Consider the following 19,888-nt stretch of genomic DNA (forward strand, 5'->3'; position numbering starts at 1 on the left):
GCCCTTTATTGGAGCAGTGTGCACCGCTCAAAAATAAACAAAACTACTTTTTTTACTCAAACAAAGGCTGTTTTGTGTTGTTGAAAAGTCTATTCTCCAGCATGGGAATCCTCTCAGGACCCCACCTTCTATGTATATAATATACTTTCACGTTTGGGATTTTTGGGTTATGGTTAGGTTTAGGTATAGTTTAGGTTAGTTTGTTAATTGCATGGTCTTCTTTCTCTCAACGTTAGTGTTTTATGTTTCTATGACTCATTCTGCGTATAGAGGGTATGCGACTATGCGCGTGACATCATCATCAAACCAGGAAGTTATGCAGGAAGGCCTACTTTCTGGCCTTGACAACCCATACGTCCACACAGAAAAGTCCTACCTCATTGCATTAAACAACATTAAACAATGTTAAACTCACTTTGCATGTTGCTTTGCCACTCGATTTGCGCATTACATACAATAATAATAATAATAATAATTATAATCATATATATATATATATACAGTATATATATATATATATACACACGTGTATATATATAATTATAATAATAATAATTATTATTATTATTATTATTATATATTATTATTATTATTATATATAATTTTAAAAATCGTTTGTCGCTGCTTTCAGCTATATTATTATAATTAATTAAACATTACATCAAAATCACGTCACTTGACACTTACCTTTAAACTTGGAGCGGATGTTGGCCAATTCTTTGTTAATCCGCCTGATCTCTGCCTCTTTACTTTTACCTGTAACCACACCAACATATACTGTTACATTGTATTTACAAGATGTACATACTTGCACACATGTGACTCTGAGATCCTGCTTAGACCAAATCTGATGTGTTGTCTTACAATTTACAATTTAGGCTCTTTATCCAGAGTGATTTACATTAAGCAAGAACAAAAAGCATGGCAAATTGTAATGGGAAGTGCATTCCATAGTTTTGTCTTGTCCTGTTTTGCACTTGTCCTAATGTTGTTGTAACTGCACTCTGCTGTCCCACCAAACCAAATTCCTAACATGTTTACATGTCATGGCAATAAAGTCTTCTGATTCTGATTCTGATACCGGCTACACAGACACGTGGATAGTGCGGGCCCCGGATATGCATGCTGTAAAAATAGGATCGGCTCTAATTCATTTACGTGCGTATGCCCCAACGTGCACGTATATTGTCTCCCAAATGGAGAGAGTGGATCAAATCTGCACACGCCCACAATTCCGGTGTAGCCAGGAGTATTTCACACACGGATTATTTATTTATGTTTTATGCTTACGTTAAACGCACATGTACTTGGAGTAGCTCGGCTGTAAGGTTATTCGAGGTGAAGCGTGCGTGCGTGCGTGCGTGCGTGCGTGCGTGCGTCTTTGTCACAAGATGCCAAATTAAAACCAGGAAAGCAGATTTTAAACACTTTACATTTAACCTGATCAGGAGGGTCACAACGCCGGCTATTGGCTATGGAATAAAACCAGAAATGCCATCTGGGACAAGGAATTGGAGATAAAAGCGATTGAAATAAATTTATATGGATGCGTATGCGCGCTGCGATCAAGATGGCAGGCTCCAGTGTTATTGACAACACCAGCTAGCAACCCAATGTTAATGCGAGTAGCATCTCGACTCGATCGAAAAAAAAGCACTATAAAAGACCAATTTGCGTAGGTCTACGGGATGGGCACTGAGCAAGAGGCCATGGGATCACACCCCTATGGCCCCCTAGGCCATGGGATGACACCCCTATGCCATGGGATGACACCCCTATGACCCCCTAGGCCATGGGACGACACCATAGAGTAATAAAAAGATCATTAGAACAACATTCGACAATTAAGTTCTAATATTTCTACAACTGCTATACAAAACCTGTATACCGGTATCCAGACATTTTGGGGCATAAACAAGAAGTTGAACATTTAAAAAAAAAATATTTTTTAATACTTTTGGACAAAATAGCCAATTTCACATTGAGGTGCCCAGATGTCTATAGTGCCCATGTATCCTGTATTACATGGTGCCCAGATGTCTAAAGCCCAAACCACTATTAAGCCCAAACCACACTAAAGAGTCGGGTTGGGTCAAAACGGTTTTTATGGTAAACCACACCAATGCAACTTATTGAGTTGCGATGAGTTGCATTGGTGTGGTCTACCTTAAAAAACGTTTTGTCCCAACCCGACCCTTTGGTGTGGTTTGGGCTTAATAATGCCCAGTGCCCACCTATCCTTTATTACATGGTGCCCGCAGAATGTTGCAGATATCTATAGTGCCCAGTGTGCCCACCTATCTATCCTGTATTACATGTTGCCCACTGCCAATGCATCTATCTATCCTGTATTACATGGTGCCCATACCTAGCCTATCTATCCTGTATTACATGCTGCCCAGATGCCTGGCCCTCTAGTGCCCACTGCCAATGCATAGTGTATTACATGCTGGTGCCCATACCTAGCCTATCTATCCTGTATTACATGTTTCAAATCAATGTCTATATAGGCCTACTTTTAGCTATTTTAATGGATATTTCAAAATGTATAGCCATCATCATTGTATATGCTACAAGCAAGCCTGATTTAAGTATCAAACTCCCCCAAAAGAGTATAGCCTACAAGAAAGTTAACGTTTGTGGTTATAGTCTTTGATTCTCTCACACAATGAGATGTTATAATAACCTGTGAGATAATGACTACTTTCTACTTTAGCTAGCTTCATGTTCCTGCCAATAACTTTTGTATCACTTTACTGATTATGTTCAAAAGCGGACTTCACTACAGAGTAGCCTATTTATGTACATTGCCGTATTGATACTTTTACTTAAGTAATAAATGTGAGTAGCTATACTTCTAGAAGTTCTTCCATCACTTGTCAACAAAAACTAAACATGAAGAAAAGTTTAAACTCATAGTTTCTGATGTCATAGATGAAAACAGAAAATATCGCACAGCGGACTTTTACAGTATTTCTATACTTTTACTTTAAGTAATAAATGTGAGTAAATTATTCCACCACTTGTTGACAACTAAAACTAAACATAAAGTAAAGTTTAAAACTCACAGTTTCTGATGTCAGAGATGAACACCGCCAGGCCTCTCATGCCGTCTCCTTTAGACACCGCAGGCATCTTTGATTTTAATATGTTGTGAATATGAATTATGATCAATAATGTTATTAATTAAAATGTTCTGCTGCAGGGTTTCACAACATGACAACACCCTGCTAACTGTAGCTAGCACCGAGACAGCTAGCTAGCAGCCCACTGCCTCTGCTGCGTGTGTGTGCGTGCGTGCGTGCGTGGCGTTGGAACACCAACAGTGAAACTGCCGCCTCCTAGTGGCCAAATCTGGGATTGCAATACTTCCGCATGTTGCTACTTTGATGTTGCTATTTGTAGTTGTCATGACAACCAGCATAAAGGTCCATTATTTATTCTGAGATTTAGCCTCTCAGACACAAAACTTGTTATCGTTCGATACGATTTTGTCCACAAATCCAGCACTGTATTGTTTGATTAGGAGAGATAACAGGCAAAGGTTGATGATCAAAATGACAATTATTCTCTAATTGTGTAGATTTCTTGTAAATTAATTAATGCGGATGTTAAACAATAATTTAACTCTTGTAACATGAAACCAAAAGGACCCGTGAGGGTCCATTTGGTTTTTATTTTACGCTCTCAAGAGTTAGATCTAGGGTCCATTCGGTTACCAATTTCTCCATCATTTAGCTCTGGGGACTACCTGGAACCACACAGGTCCCCAGACCACTGGTTGAGAAACACTGACCTAAACCAAAGCCTCTCATTGGGCCTGAAAGCAGGCCCGGCGCCACGGGGTGCCAGAGGGTGCCCAGCACCCTCCGTTCCAAATTCTGCACCCTCACTTTTATGTACATACAGCATAGTTTTACTATATAAAAATTAGATGTGCACCCTCGCCATTTTCAAATGCCCCCTCAGTCATTTCATCCTGGAGCCGAGCCTGCCTGAAAGTGAAGCCTGACTCAAGGCCAGTTTTAGGTGATAAGGTGGTTAGTAAAAACAGATGGGTTTAGGTATGCAGCTGTGAAGCGCTTACCACCGCGGCGTGATGTCATGTTGTAGTCTAAGGTTACTGAAAACTCCACATCTACCATATCGTGTTCAAAACCGTAAAAAAGGAAACAAAAGAAAAAACCTGTGATCCAATATCACACACACACGGTGCACCCACCCACCCATCATTCTGTCCCCATCATAACTCGGCACTGAGTCGACTGAAGTCGACTTCGCAACGCTTAGCACGACGACGCACTCGCTGAAACCGAGTGCAACCTTTTCAATCTGACTGGTTTTCCAATTACTGTGACATCTCTGTGTGTACGTCTGTAATCCACATAACAAGAGAACCGTTCGCCCCACCGACTTCAAATGTGACACATGCGTTCCACATCACCACAGGGCGTGAGGTTCCCGGTGTCAAGTCCGTTGGATCGCTGGTTGTCCAGAACCAGCACAAAAGCCTCTACCCAGGCTCCGGACAGGGCCCAAATCCAGATCACCCCTACATCTCCATATATGGAGCTGGCCTGTTATGACATCACAATGATGTTCTGACATCACAATGATGCACGATCTCACCCTTTATTACCCAATTGATCACACCTGATCACCCCCCAACAGCCACTGTTCTAGTATAATAAACAAAGTGTTCATCAACATGACAGACCACAGAACTGCAAGTCAAAATGTTTTTTTTTTAATCATCCACAATTTGTCATTCACAAAATAATCAAACAGTAAAGTAAAGTAACAAAGTAATAATAACAATACTAATTAATCTATCATGTGTGCACACTGAGCAGCTGTTTCATGGAAACAGCATGAAGACATTTTGATGTTTGTAGGTTGAAATCCAAGTGTTGCCATGTCTGCTTATTAGCTTTGGCCTTGTTTTTCTGTAAAGTTTATTTGGGCTTTTTCTAAAGTGTAGTCGTTTATTTGGGCTTGTTTCTGAAGTGTCGTTGTTTATTTGGGATTTTTCTAAAGTGTAGTTGTTTATTTGGGCTTGTTTCTGAAGTGTGGTTGTTTATTTGGGTTTGTTTCTAGTGTAGTTGATTATTTGGGCTTGTTTCTGAAGTGTGGTTGTTTATTTGGGTTTGTTTCTAGTGTAGTTGATTATTTGGGCTTGTTTCTGAAGTGTTAATTTAGGTTTGTTTCTAAAAATTATTTGAAATTGTTTCTAAAGTGCAGTTGATGATTTGGGCGTGTTTATAAAGTGTATAGTTGATTATGTGGGCTTGTTTCTAAAGTGTAGGCTAGTTGATTATTTTATTATGATTATTGTGATTTTTTCCTAGATGTTTTTAATACCAGTGGTTTAACATTTTCATGTCAAGGATCACCAAATTGCATTTGTCTGAAATGTTTTGTGCCAAAATTAAGGACCCTTCATACAAGATTTGTGTTCAAAAATATTCCAAACACAAATCTGTTATGGGGTTCACTGGCACAAAATATATTTAATGGGGGTCTGCAGCCAAATAAATCGGGGGTCCTTGACATGAAAATATTTGAGAGCCAGTGGCGGCCATTTTGTAGATCTAGAGTACAGTATTTTTTCCCAAAGAGATTTCCGAAAATATGTTTTTATCATGACCATAAAACATTTGATTATGTGTAAAAAAAAAAACACATTTGAATAGTTAATTATAGTATATAGTTCATTCAAATATACTTTTAATTTTTTTAAAGATATTTTTTGCGGCTTACGCCTTTTTTATTAGTTGTTTTTTTGAAGGGACAGACAGTAGGCTGACAGGAAACGGGAGAGAGATGGGGGAAGACATGCAGTAAAGGCTGTGTCGGGCTCGGGAGTCGAACCCGCGGCACACTGCGACTGGATTACCAGTCGGGTGCCCAGACGGTTACGCCACCACCCATGGGCCTCAAATATACTTTTAACACAGAATCAAATGTTTCAGGCTTCAAATAATTTATTATTGTATTATTGTAAATCTCTATGAGAATTTTTTTATGTGTTCTCTATCTGTTGCACCAAAAAATGGCTGCCACTGCTATCCCCTATACTGTCATTGTGGCTTGGAGGTTACAGGTTAGTAGGCTAAGCAGGGACTGTGGGAGCATAAAAAAAATGACATGAACCCAAAAATAAAGTGATCAGATTTGCAGTCACTGTACAACAATATTTCTTCTATAATTACACAATCGGTTCTATACAATATTTGACACATAATATTAATATTTCTGGCATCATAAATCAAATCTCCACAGCTATAAGTGTAAAAAATATAATATCGCAACATCTTTACACATTATGACGCAGGGTGAAAACTAAAACGTTACAAATCATCTTGAAAATTGTGAATTTGTATGTATGTACAGTATGCATTTATGAGTGTATATATATTATAATCTCGTTGCTGTCAGGTGGAATGCTCTCTCGTATTGGGTTGCGGCCTGAAAAGGTTTGGGAACCCTTTCTTTACAGGATTCAATAAATAGCAAAAAATTGCCGATCTACACGATCAAAACACGCTGTGGAGCGGCTATTTTGTGGTACTTTGGTGCGACTGTGGTATGGCGATGTATGGCATACATTTATGGGAAGAAAAAAAAACATAAAAATATGGAGATAAGAGATTTCTCGCCATTCAGCGACAAAACATTATCCAACACGTCCGCCACAGCCTTCCTGGTTTGGAAAAAACATTCCGTAATAATTAGTTACAGGCCAAAATAGGTGTTTGTTTATTCCCTAACGACAACTCTCCTACCACAGTGGTTCTCAACCAGTAGTCCGGGGACCACCAGTATAGTCCTTGAGGGTATTCCAGGTGGTCCCCAGCTAAATGATGGGAGAGTAGGTAACCAAATGGACCCTTATATACATCTTTAACTCTTTAACTCTTAAACAAATGGACTATTACAGGTCCATTTGGTTTAATTTTACACTCTCAAGAGTTAAATCTTTGTTAAACATCTGCATTACTTAATTTTACGAGAAGTCTACACAATTAGAGAATGTAAATAATTGTCATTTTGATCAACTGCTCTACTGGATCAAGTCAGTCAGAAGGCACGCTCAACCCACCTCCCTGGGAGTCTTCAGGAATAATTTAACTAGGTGCAGATTCTTCAAGATACAAAGAAAGAATTATCTGCACTCTCTTGAGTAACCACTCCCCCACACCTGAGCCCTAACCCCCTCGAAACCCGACAGAAATCATGACAGAAATAGCCGATCTAAGATTTACAATCTAAGATTTGTAAAGACGTATTTAGAAGACGAGTGGGTCTCACAGTGAGGTACAGTGACTTTTGTTATAAAATGATGGCAAGATCAAACAATGTGTTTGCCGCATGCCATTTAAGGCTATTCTTTTCTTTATTTTTTTGCGATAACTTATTTTTTAAAATAATGGCTGAAGTCTATTATAGTTGGATAAACTATTGCATGTGATGAACACACATCCTGCCTGTGGAAAGCCAAGCGGTGTCTAGACGTCTCCATAATTTACAAACTCAACAATATATTCATCTACATTTATACTCTATATATACGGTATCGAACACGGAGAGAAGCAGGTTGCACACACACAATGTTAGGTTGATTAACTCAGTGGTTCTCAACCTTTTCCAGATCAGGACCCACTTGAAAATCTCACAATTACCTCTTTGCCCAAAATATAGCAGATCTACAAGCTCACAACACATCTTGTTGCAATGCATTGTGAGCTTGTAGCTCTGCTATGTTTGGGCAAATGTTCTGCCTAAGAATATGGATGCATGTTCAAGTGGTATAAGGAAAGTGGCATTTTAAGAGTTTTAAGCATATTTAGATTATTGTCCATGATATAGAAAGTTTGTTTATTTTTTGACCAAAATTCATATATGAGACGATTCTAAGATGATCCGATGTTATCCTCCACTGAGAAAAACGTCTGTGACCCAGGGGATAAAAACGTCTGTGACCCAGGGGATGAACGAGTGACGTCAGAGGACTATCTGTGGTCCCATCCCTGGTACACATAATACTATACATAAGTGACTTCAGGGACAGGCTTGGTATGAACAGCTGGACACGATGCCATACCTCCCGTACGTTTCATTTATATTTACGGTCCGTGTTCACCAAGATGTGTCTTTTCTTGAGCCACTAAGGCGTTTTAAATTGTTAATGAGATCGGTGCGTTTTATTGGGGGGAAATCCCAGCGCTGTGTAGCGATTAGCCAATATTTTGCGCTCGTCGTATGTTCTTATTATCTTATTTTGCTGTGAGACAAAATATTTCCAACTGGGGCGTTTGGAGTAGATTATTTGTGCAGCGTCTTGGCGTTTTCTGCAGAGGAAAAATGAGCCTGAGTGGACACGGGCTCTTACTCATTATTTATGTTTAAGAATCTTTACACCATAGAGTGTGCTTTACCGTGACTATAATATTACACGCATTATTGTGATTATCGGCACGCCAGTAACTGTTTAATCGCATTACACCAGAGGGTGTAATGTTGAGATTATACAACAGTTACCAACAAAATAAAACATATCAAAATTCAAAATGTATTCATATTGTGGGACTTTCTGCGAGTGCTATCGCTGAAATATGTGGTCAGACAGCATTGTTTATCAGCCACACTAGACAACTTTTGTCAGTCTAAACACACAGAGGAACAAAACATAACTGTTAGTTCAAGCTCATTGCATTTAAGATGTTTTAATGCCAGATTCAGCCACTACGGCCGGAAACGCCTCATGCAAACTACTAGCCTAGCCACTTAGCCGGCCGGCTCTGATCAGCCCAGCTGATTTTCATATTTTGATTAGGTGTGACGTCATGCTGGTTTGAAGCACGGGTAGAGCCATCCAACCAATCAGAACTAAGTGTTATATTGGAATTTAAATATAACAATAAGTGCTCTATTTATTTATCACTCTGTGTTTTTTTTGCATCATTACATCATCATCTCTGATGACCGCCGTCTATGGATAGGGGAGAGTGGTGGTGGGCGTGCTCACGTCACCTGCAGCACTGAGTTGATGGGGGCGTGTCCAAGGTGTGGTGGGTGTGGCTGCAACTCCTCAGTCACGGTCAGCACTAGGAATGGGACGATCATCCTCGTTGTTTATCGTGATAAGAAAACGATCACAGTAATCGCAGGGATTTTAATTCATCGTGGTATTGTCATACTGTACAGTGTGTACACTAGGATGACTTGGCTTTTGTTGAGCTGCAAATTCAGCAGTACTTAAACCCTCTATACCTGATACAACTGACCTGTAAAGAGTGCATTTGGTACGCTTCACTCTGCACAAATCGATTCGCCAAAACATAGCAGGCCTACAAGATCACAACGTGACAAGCCTGCTATGTTTGCCGAACATTCCTCCCAGAATAGGGATGCATTTTGATTATCGTGATAATACTGTTAATCGCAACTAATTTTGCCACAATAAAATGTCATCGTCCCATCCCTAGCCAGGAGTGGGTTGATGGGGGGGGGGGGGGGGGGGGGGGGGGTGGTGTGGTGTGGCTACAGCTCCTCTGCCAGGGTGAGCAGCGAGTTGATAGCCTGGTCCTTGTCTCCGCGCTGCGCCTCCAGCACGCTACGCACCACCTCTCTGTCCAGGTTGGGGAACATGTCCTGCAACGCCTTCAGGTCCTCCTCCAGGCAGGCCACGCCGCCCTGCTGCTCCACCACGCCCACATGTTGGGGCACCACGCCCACATGTTGGGGCACCACGCCCACATGCTGGGGCACGCCCATATGCTGGGGCACGCCCATATGCTGGGGCACGCCCATATGCTGGGGCACGCCCATATGCTGGGGCACGCCCATATGCTGGGGCACGCCCATGGGCATGGGCACCATGCTCTGGTTGTAGACTGCTGGTACGCCTGTGGTGAAACACGCACACCACAGAATATTGAACAATTAAATGACGGATATCTCCGTCCATGGTACTTAATGTGGATTTTCAGGAAGGCAAGGTTAGTATAGTTTTGGATTTGAAATTTTAATTAGTTTGTTAGTTTTAGTTTTTTATACTTTGGGATATTTGTCAGGTGCAGGATTGAAAAGGTATTAAGTATTGTGTAATAGAAACTTAGATAGCATTTAAAAATGTATTCAATTACAGATGAACCACCAACCACCCACAAACAAAACTAAGGGTATTTTGTCTATAATTAGTTAGTTATCGATTATTATTATTATTTGCCATACATACAAAAAAACACACCTGTGTGAAGTGAGGGGCGCTATAGTCTAACTCATCTTGATTAGGTGATGTAATGGTGATATAAAACAAACGGTGCCAACACAAACATTACATTCTCTTTATTGTTAATGGCATTTAATGTTTGTGTTAGGGACAAGATTACGTAATTTTTTCTTTCATTGTCAATAGCGTTTTTAAAACAAACATTGAACTAAAAACAGACATTAAACCTGTATATAGCGCCCCTCAAAAAAAGAAGAGAAAGAAAAGGGGGAAAAAAGAACTGTGTGTGTGTGTGTGTCTCAGATCACACTGCGACACAAACATGTGGCCCGGAGACAAACATGTGGCCCGGAGAAACAACAACACGGAATGTGTGGTGTTTGACCAATAGTGGGGATTGGTAAAAGATCTTATACTAATTATAATATAATGTTATATTATGGTGTGAAAACAACCAGGGAGGAGTGCAGACAGCTCGTAACCATGATGCAATAAACTTCATTACCAACGTTTCCACAAATAAAATGCCTTCTTCAGGGTGTATTTTGAGAAGAGCCCTCTGCTCTGTATTATTCCCTCTACACCAATAGCCAAGCTTGTAGATCGGCTAGCGACAAAGGATCTATGTCTATGGGGGTAAAATGCAAAAGAAAGACAAATAAAGAGAGGCAGAGTTGATTTGGTGGTCCTACCTGCAATGGGGACGTAGCCCACTCCCTGCTGGTATACAGAGGGCATCAGCACCACGGGCTGAGTCATCATGCCCGCTGGCACCGACTGGCAGCATGGCATGACAGCACACCACCAGGAGAGGGAGACAGAGAGCATAATGCAACACATTATACACAACACTGAAAGTAAGAGAGCGCGCGTGTGTGTGTGTGTGTGTGGCCACCATCACGTATTTCTTTTTGCTAAACTAGCAATCAATCTTATGGCTCGATGATTACATGAAACATTTAAAACATGTAGACGGCCCTCGTCTATGAGAAAGTATGCATGCTGATTGATGGACTTCTGTTAACTTGTTAGCCCTAGAATGTATGTGATCTTACATTTCATGTATTCCAAATACACGTCCATAGATCGGTCCTATCCGCCCACGGTTAGCAGACTAGCTAACGTAGCTCAGCACCAGGTTCATCATGTATAGTGTAGGCCAGGGTTAGGGTTAGGGCTAAGTACTCACAGCGTAGCTCAGCACCAGGTTGATCATGTATAGTGTAGGCCAGGGTTAGGGTTAGGGCTAAGTACTCACAGCGTAGCTCATCACCAGGTTCATCATGTATAGTGTAGGCCAGGGTTAGGGTTAGGGCTAAGTACTCACAGCGTAGCTCAGCACCAGGTTGATCATGCCCTCCTTGTCGTCTCCTTGTCTTCCACTCAGACTGAACCACTCATCCACCACGGCCCCGCCCCCCTGGGGGCCTCCACACTGCCCCCTGCTGGCCTCTCTGAGACTGCCGGGGATCGAGACGTGAGTCCAGGCTATCCGGTCGTCCATGGAGAACGCTCTCTGTCAAACACACACACTTTACACAATTAATCAACATCTTAATCCTGATCGCGACTTTGACTTCTCACAATTAAATGCACGTTTTTTTTTTCACTTAATTTTTATTGAAGGAAGAACAGACAAAAATAAAAGAACTAGCAAGACAATACGTGAAAGAAAAGGACAAAAAGTAAAAGAAAAAAGGCTGCATTTTTCATATTACAACAAACATTCAATGAAATCCTATTGCAATATCGCTAGGCTGAGAGAAGAGATTCCACTTTTCCCATTTTTTATAGAATTTATCCTCTTGTAGTCTCAGTATGAATGTTAGTTTTTCCATAGAATACAGTTCCTCAATAATGTCCATCCATTGATCTTTCGTTGGTGGGTCCTGTTGGTACCAGCGTCGTGTGATTGCTTTTTTACTTGATGCTAAGAGGATTTTGATTCAATATTTATCATCCCTGAAGAAACTCTTCAGGGATATTTTCCAACAGTAGAAAAGAAACAGACAGAGGTATCTCCAAACACAGAATGGTCTCCAAGGTGGAGTGAATATCCTGCCAGTTTTTCTGAATTTTAGGACAAGACCAGAAAATATGAGCGTGGCCCGCCCCCATGTGGCCACACTGTCTCCAGCATGACTGATCTGTTTTCAGTTGTCTTGATTTAATTTTGGGAGTAATAAAAAATCTCATTAAGTTCTTCCAACAGAATTCTCTCCACATTCTTGAGTTGGTGGATGTAATTTGTGTTTTGCACATGTTTGCCCATTCTTCTGATGTGATGGTAATCTCCAACTCTTTTTCGCAATTAGTTTTAATGTACTCTGTGGAGTTGACCCTAGCTGAAACCAGGGCATTATATATACTGGACACTACTCTTTTGGACTCATGCTTATATGCCTGTATAAAAACCTGTATGAGATCGTTTGAGGCCACCGGCTCGGATGCTTCTTGAGTGAATTTTTAATACCAGACTTTCTTTTTTTTATATATATATTTTTTATCCCACGATTTTGTAACCCATTTCTCACCCCTGTGTCAATCATCTAATGTGATCCTGGGCTCTACACACCCTCCACCAACCTAGTCCCCATATATGGGGGACAAGGGGAGAGCAACGGACTTGAACTCATGCTTCCTTCATGCCTGAGTGTTCAAGTTGCTCCTTTACACCTGACAGGGGGGAGTTTCCCTGGTTGGACGTACCGTGTGGAAGGAACACGTTATTCCAACCAGTTCCTTCCCCTTCCATCAGGCGCCCCGGCTGGCCAGGGGGAGGCAGTTTAGTGACCAGGATTACTGCATGTTTTTTGTGAGGGTACCTACCCTAGGGGACACAGGGAGAACATGCAAACTCCACACAGAAAGGCCCTTTCGCCAACACCGCCTTCGGGTATGGGCACTGATGACGGAGGAGGAAACACGCCGCCAGCGCCCACAGCGTCCCAAGCGGGAATCGAACCCAGGACCTTCTAGCTGTGAGGCGACAGCACTACCAACTGTGCCACCGTGCCCCCTCTTAATACCAGACTTTTAATTGTAACAGAGTGTTTCTACAGGTACAACATGTGAGTACTTGGTCCACCGCTGGATAACAACGGTATAAAATACAAAACCAACGCGTGTTTTTGAAGTAAGGCTCTCACCTCGTCAAAGATCTCCAGGTAGAAGGAGTCGACCCCGGGAGGCACGCTGCACTGGATCACCTTGTTCCAGCGAGGGTTCTTGGCTCCGTTGTGAGCCGTTGGGGTCTCGTACACCGCGTAGCCTAGACGCACCCGACAGTACGGATCCATGCGCGTCATGCCATAGTTCTTAGCTAGCTTGGCCTGAGAGAGAGAGTGAGACAGAGACAGCTAAGAACCTAACATCCGTAGAATATCTGTACATTAAGTATTGTATACACTATAGAGTGCTATGCCTACATGTTGGTGAGTTTAAAGTGGTTTAATACATTCAGATAGCTCTTTTCTGTTTGGATGTATGGGCTGTCAATGGTTGGTGTTGCAACTCTAGATTCAACAAATAGAATTTAGAGTTGCTTGCAGCTGCACCCACCTGTACCACGGTGACCCCTAGTGCCCACAGAGTGTAGCACTGCACATCACCCACCTGTACCACGGTGACCCCTAGTGCCCACAGAGTGTAGCACTGCACATCACCTACCTGTACCACGGTGACCCCTAGTGCCCACAGAGTGTAGTACTGCACATCACCCACCTGTACCACGGTGACCCCTAGTGCCCACAGAGTGTAGTACTGCACATCACCCACCTGTACCACGGTGACCCCTAGTGCCCACAGAGTGTAGCACTGCACATCACCCACCTGTACCACAGTGACCCCTAGAGCCCAACAGAGTGTAGCACTGCACATCACCCACATGTACCACGGTGACCCCTAGTGCCCACAGAGTGTAGTACTGCACATCACCCACCTGTACCACGGTGACCCCTAGTGCCCACAGAGAGTAGTACTGCACATCACCCACCTGTACCACGGTGACCCCTAGTGCCCACAGAGTGTAGTACTAGTACTGCACATCACCCACCTGTACCACGGAGACCCCTAGTGCCCACAGAGTGTAGTACTGCACATCACCCACCTGTACCACGGTGACCCCTAGTGCCCACAGAGTGTAGTACTAGTACTGCACATCACCTACCTGTACCACGGTGACCCCTAGTGCCCACAGAGTGTAGTACTGCACATCACCCACCTGTACCACGGTGACCCCTAGTGCCCACAGAGTGTAGTACTGCACATCACCCACCTGTACCACGGTGACCCCTAGTGCCCACAGAGTGTAGCACTGCACATCACCCACCTGTACCACAGTGACCCCTAGAGCCCAACAGAGTGTAGCACTGCACATCACCCACCTGTACCACGGAGACCCCTAGTGCCCACAGAGTGTAGTACTGCACATCACCCACCTGTACCACGGTGACCCCTAGTGCCCACAGAGAGTAGTACTGCACATCACCCACCTGTACCACGGTGACCCCTAGTGCCCACAGAGTGTAGTACTAGTACTGCACATCACCCACCTGTACCACGGAGACCCCTAGTGCCCACAGAGTGTAGCACTGCACATCACCCACCTGTACCACGGAGACCCCTAGTGCCCACAGAGTGTAGCACTGCACATCACCCACCTGTACCACGGAGACCCCTAGTGCCCACAGAGTGTAGTACTGCACACATCACCCACCTGTACCACGGTGATGCTGAGGCGACCCACGCTGCCCACTCCGGCGCCCACGGTGCCTCCGTACTGCAGCTGTCTGGCTGCCTGGGCGTCCATATGCACCTGCTGCTGCTGTTGGGTGGGCTGGATGCGCAGGAAGTCCTGGGGCAGCTCGCCCACGTACACCTGCGCGCGCACACACACACACACACATTTTCAACGTTAGTGTTAGGATGTGAAGGACACACACACACGCACGGCGCACGGGCACATGCGCGCGCGCACACACACACACACACACACACACACACACACACACACACACACACACACACACACACACACACACACACACACACACACACACACACACACACACACACACACACACACACACACACACACACACACACACACACACACACACACACACACACACACACATTTAGATTAGGTAAGAAACAAGCCGGTGAGGCCTTTTAGTTTAGGCAGTGAGTGATCAGCTAAAGATAAAACTAAGCCTAAAGCCCTAAACCACACGAAAGGTTCGAGACGGTTAAAGTGTTGTCCCAGCGGTGTGATATGTCTTGTCGCACGTTGACACGCGTTGACGCACGTCGTCCCAAGTGATTCAATGCATGGAATTCAATGGCCCAAACCACACCAAAGAGTCACCATGCAACTCCTTGCAACCGTTTGGACCCAATGAGTTGCATGGCGACCCTTTGGTGTGTGCTTTAAGTCTAATGTTTATTGAAAGTGCTGTTTCGGCTTCATCCTTCCTCACAGACGAGAAACTTTGGTTGACTACCAAACATTCAACGAATTAGACCCTTCCTCACCCAGGAGTCAGCCCAGCTCCTTATCCAGACATCAGTCAAATCAAAACTTACTCTCTCCTTACTGGCCTACCGGCTTGTGCACTTAAGCCTCTCCAATTGATCCAGAATGCTGAAGCAAAATTATCACATGTCTCCCCCCTTCCCTGTTCCTTCCATTGGTTCCCAGTTGCTGCCCGCACAGAGTACAAATTATTCTGATGCTGGCCTTCAAAGCAGCCAAAGGTCTGTTCGGACCCTACAAACCCTCCCGCGTGCTCAGATCAGCCAACACAGGGAAGTACCTTCACTAAAAACTCCAGGACAATGCTTCTACACGTCCCAAACTCTTCTCCCTTCTGTCTCTATCTCCAAAACTATGGAATGCACTTACCATTGCAAACAGAACCGCATACTCACTCACCAGTCCCAATCTCTTTTCAGACCGTAGTCTGAAAACCCACCTCTTCAAACTCCATCTTAGCCCGTAGCACTTGCCTTAGCACTTGCCCTAGCCTCGACCATCTTACAGGCATATGCATATATGCATAGTGACATTATATACTGTAGATATTCCACTGTTAGACGGGGTAACCTCCCCATTGTCACTTTGTAATGTGCTCTGAGGAAGGCTGTTAGGTTGAGGCCCAAACTAATTCTCCTTCTCAATAAAACACAATGTCAACCTGTCTCCTTCTCAATAAACACAATTTCAACCTGTCTCCTTCTCAATAAACACAATGTCAACTTGTCTCCTTTTCAATAAACACAATGTCAACCTGTCTCCTTCTCAAAATAACGGTAGTGGGCCACCCGGCTCCACGGCCCACACACCAAGACTTCAGTTCAAAATATTTATTGCATTTTTTAACAACGTTTCGGCTATCCATCCTTCATCAGTGTGGAGAGTGACTGAATGTAGGTTCCTTTTAAAGGAGTGGCGACATAGTGCAGGTGCACAAAATCACCGCTAATCACCTCACATCACACCCGATGGGTAATCACAGATTGGGACGGTGTAATAAAGTCTCTTTTAGCAATCAACAATGTGACTAGCAATTACATCTCAAAATATACACACAAAGCAAAACAATTACGGGATTGTTTAACTTTAAACACACTTTAGACATCAGGCTTTTTTTGCCGTTCATAGATCATACATTACATACATTAGAATATAGAGCATCATTATTTTCTACCGTCAATAGCATCCACCCAATAAATCATGTGTGTGGCATCGGGGAAGCGGCTATGCCCAGATATCCCTATTGCGGGATTAGATTAATTTGATTTGTTTTTTAATATGAATAATCCAATTAGTCAAAATTATAAAGGGATGGCCAGGCAAAGTACCTTTTTGGTCCACGGGCGTCGCCAATATCCCGATGCAATTCACAGTAACTGAGACATGTTACATTCCTCACTTTGTGGCCAAGTTCACAGAAGTGGCGTGCCACGGGTGACGTGATGCTGCGTCTATGTTCATTGAGCCTTATTTTCAGTTTACGGGATGTTTGACAAATATGTTTGTTGCATGGGCACAACAACATATATTACATGTGTCGTGTTGCAGGTTATTAAAGATCTTATTCTATACTCTTTGTCTGTGTGAATTATGAAAAATATCTGTTTTAATCATATTGGCACAAGATGGAAACTGCCTATCATTATTGGTTCAGGTCTCTTCATATGCTTGTCAGCCTTCACAAGTCGGTCTCTTAGACTGGTAGTCCTCTTAAAAGTAAATAATGGGGGGTGTTGAAAAACGTTGTTGAGCGTTGTCTGACGACAATATGTGCCAGTGTTTTGAGACAGCGTCTTTGATACTGGGACTAATAGAATTAAACGTAAGCACGTAGTTAACAGAAAAGGGTTTCTTGGTTTTCGTTCTCTTGGTGAACAATTATTTTCTCTCTAGTTTATTTACAGTCTCGACCGCCGTGTGAAGGCATGACTCTGGATAACTCTTTTCTCTAAATCCTTCTCAATAAATACAATGTGAATCTGAACCTCAGTCTTGCATCCTTTATTTTGAGGCTGCGTTTCCCACTTTGGTGGTATTTGAACACCCAGGTTAGGGTTACTATACTTGTGGGCACATCAGCGCGCGCGCACACACACACACACACACACACACACACACACACACACACACACACACACACACACACACACACGAAAACAATAGCACAACTGTGTCTTAATCACTGTGTCAACATTCCAAAAATAGCAGATGTACAACCTCACAATGCATGTGACGCATGGTCAGTTTGTTGATCAGCAACATTCCTTTTTTAATATCATTGAAACTATAAATGTGATTAGAATTAGGAACAGACTAAACTTGACCTTGAAAAACACATTGATGGAAAGGATAAGAATCATAAGATGTCAGACTACAGGCAATGTAGTGAGTTTGTAGATCTGCTATTTAATAAATAATAATAAAAATCTACAAAGTCAGTAGTAACTAAAGTTTTTAAATCATTGATTGTAGTTGAGTAAAATACAATATTTGCCTCTGAGATGTAGTGGAGTAGAAGTAAAAGTACTGAAGTGAAGTATAAAGAAAAACAGTAGTTGAGTAAATGTACTTAAAGGACCACTTCACCACTTTTCAACCTTACCTATCTTCATATATAATTGGTCCTCACTAATGTTGATGATAAAATGCCACCATTCTTTTTCTTCTCGGTCTGTGTCTCATGGGAGGGCTGTGGGCAGTTCAGAAATTCGTCCATCAGTGACATCATCGTTAGAAAGATTTATTTTAACAAAAAGATTTAGATTTTTATTATGGTGAGAACGATGGCTTCTATTTTCGCATTGCAACTTTTCAGGATTAGAAAGCCTGCTGTTTCTATTAGCTTGGATTCCACATCGATGATGGGTTTCTGAACTGGCCTATTACATGAAGACCTATTATATGAAGATAGGTTGAAAGCATAGACTGTAAAATAATATGGACAAAGCGTTCTCCGGGTCTGATATGGACATAAGATGAAGCCTGTATCGCCATCTTTCTAGATCCGTTTGGGCCCAGCTGGCCCAGACAACGAGGTGGGACTTCCCCCCTTCTTTTTCGTGATAGACAGACGGTCCATCCAATCATCTACCAAGTATCTTGAAAAAAAGGAACAGCCCTGTCATCGAATTTGCTCCCGAGATCCCAGATCCCAATAAGCTGTGAAACAAATTTGTGTAGCAAGCTTCTTGGATCTGGCAGCGTCAGGTTAGGTGGTCCCGATCATAGACTGCAATGGTAGCCACGCCCCTCAGAACATACTTGACTTTATAGTCATATTTTTAAATAAACGGGACCATCATTTTCCAAAAAGAATATTATGACATGGGAAATGAGACTTTAAACTAGTGACTGGAAGCAGAAAGTATTCATGACCATGTTTATTAAGGTAATACAGTCAGTCTAGGACGGTGAAGTTGGGCCAAAATACATGGACCTCTATAGAGCTATGGGGTTTTTTGGGCCCAATGACAGCGCCACAACAGGCCATTATATGAACTTTCAGGAAGTCAGGATTTCCTACTGGCTTCAGACACTATTGGCTTCACTGCCCCCCTGGTTGAAAGTGGTGAAGTGGTCCTTTAATAGTTACTTTACACCACTGATAATCAGGCTTGTTTAAAGCCCCCTTTAAGCCTGATTTATCCTCGTCCGTACGACAGTGCGTCGCTCGCCTACAAAAAACAGATCTCCAAGCTCACAACGCGTTCTTGTAAATTGTAATCTTGTACATCTAGTGATGTTTTCGGATAGCCATAGCCCAATGGCTCTGCCATAGCCTAGCCCTGCTAGCAGCTAGCATCGTCATCATGATAACATAATTCATAACCACTCATGGCTTATGATTTCAAGATTATTATGAGTGACGTCATCTTGATAACGTCGTACCTGTCCCCTCTGGGTGCTGATGGTGGTCGCCATGTTGGTCTTGTAGATCTGTTGTTTGAAGCCAGTAGAAAACTAGAATCTGAAGAGGATCTGAATGTAAACAACTCAACGCGGAAGTGGGAAAGAACGGCCGGGTCACGTGACACACGTCAGCTGAACAGGGTTCAAGACTGTACTGGACCGAGTGCGCCCCCGTGTGGGCTGCGGCGGCAGTAGTAAATAACAACTAC

At 42.9% G+C, this 19,888-nt stretch overlaps 2 protein-coding genes across 3 annotated transcripts in view; both read right to left on the reverse strand.

Moving 5' to 3' along the window:
• Nucleotides 1-3,275, reverse strand: part of LOC308311440 (AP-2 complex subunit alpha-2) — a 34,560-nt gene extending 31,285 nt beyond the window's left edge. For both annotated transcript variants that reach the window (XM_080758128.1, XM_080758127.1), the window contains exons 1-2: nt 3,069-3,275; nt 688-756 (exon numbers count right to left, since the gene is read on the reverse strand). In XM_080758128.1, the coding sequence (XP_080614254.1) occupies nt 688-756; nt 3,069-3,135 (136 nt within the window). In that variant the 5' untranslated portion in view covers nt 3,136-3,275. The remainder of the gene's footprint in view (nt 1-687; nt 757-3,068) is intronic.
• Nucleotides 3,276-4,746: 1,471 nt separating this feature from the next.
• On the reverse strand, nt 4,747-19,787 carry tollip (toll interacting protein). Its single transcript, XM_080766833.1, has 6 exons — nt 19,659-19,787; nt 14,952-15,113; nt 13,384-13,566; nt 11,562-11,750; nt 10,927-11,011; nt 4,747-9,908 (listed from the first exon to the last, which is right to left on the reverse strand). Exons 1-6 carry the CDS (start codon nt 19,689-19,691, stop codon nt 9,544-9,546), a joined length of 1,017 nt encoding a protein of 338 aa, XP_080622959.1. The 5' UTR covers nt 19,692-19,787; the 3' UTR covers nt 4,747-9,543.
• Between the last annotated feature and the right edge of the window lie 101 nt (nt 19,788-19,888).

The sequence above is a fragment of the Protomyctophum bolini genome, assembly GCF_963924005.1.
Source record: "Protomyctophum bolini genome assembly, chromosome: 1".
NCBI lineage: Eukaryota > Metazoa > Chordata > Actinopteri > Myctophiformes > Myctophidae > Protomyctophum > Protomyctophum bolini.

Bases quoted from the DNA above. Each gene is read 5' to 3' on its own strand.
- tollip (XM_080766833.1), bottom strand. From the start codon at position 19,691: ATGGCGACCACCATCAGCACCCAGAGGGGACAG. The intron at 11,751-13,383 runs GTGAGAGCCTTA...TGTGTTTGACAG, and splicing joins ACCTGGAGATCTTTGACGAG to AGAGCGTTCTCCATGGACGA. The intron at 9,909-10,926 runs GTAGGACCACCA...GTTTCACCACAG, and splicing joins GGGCTACGTCCCCATTGCAG to GCGTACCAGCAGTCTACAAC.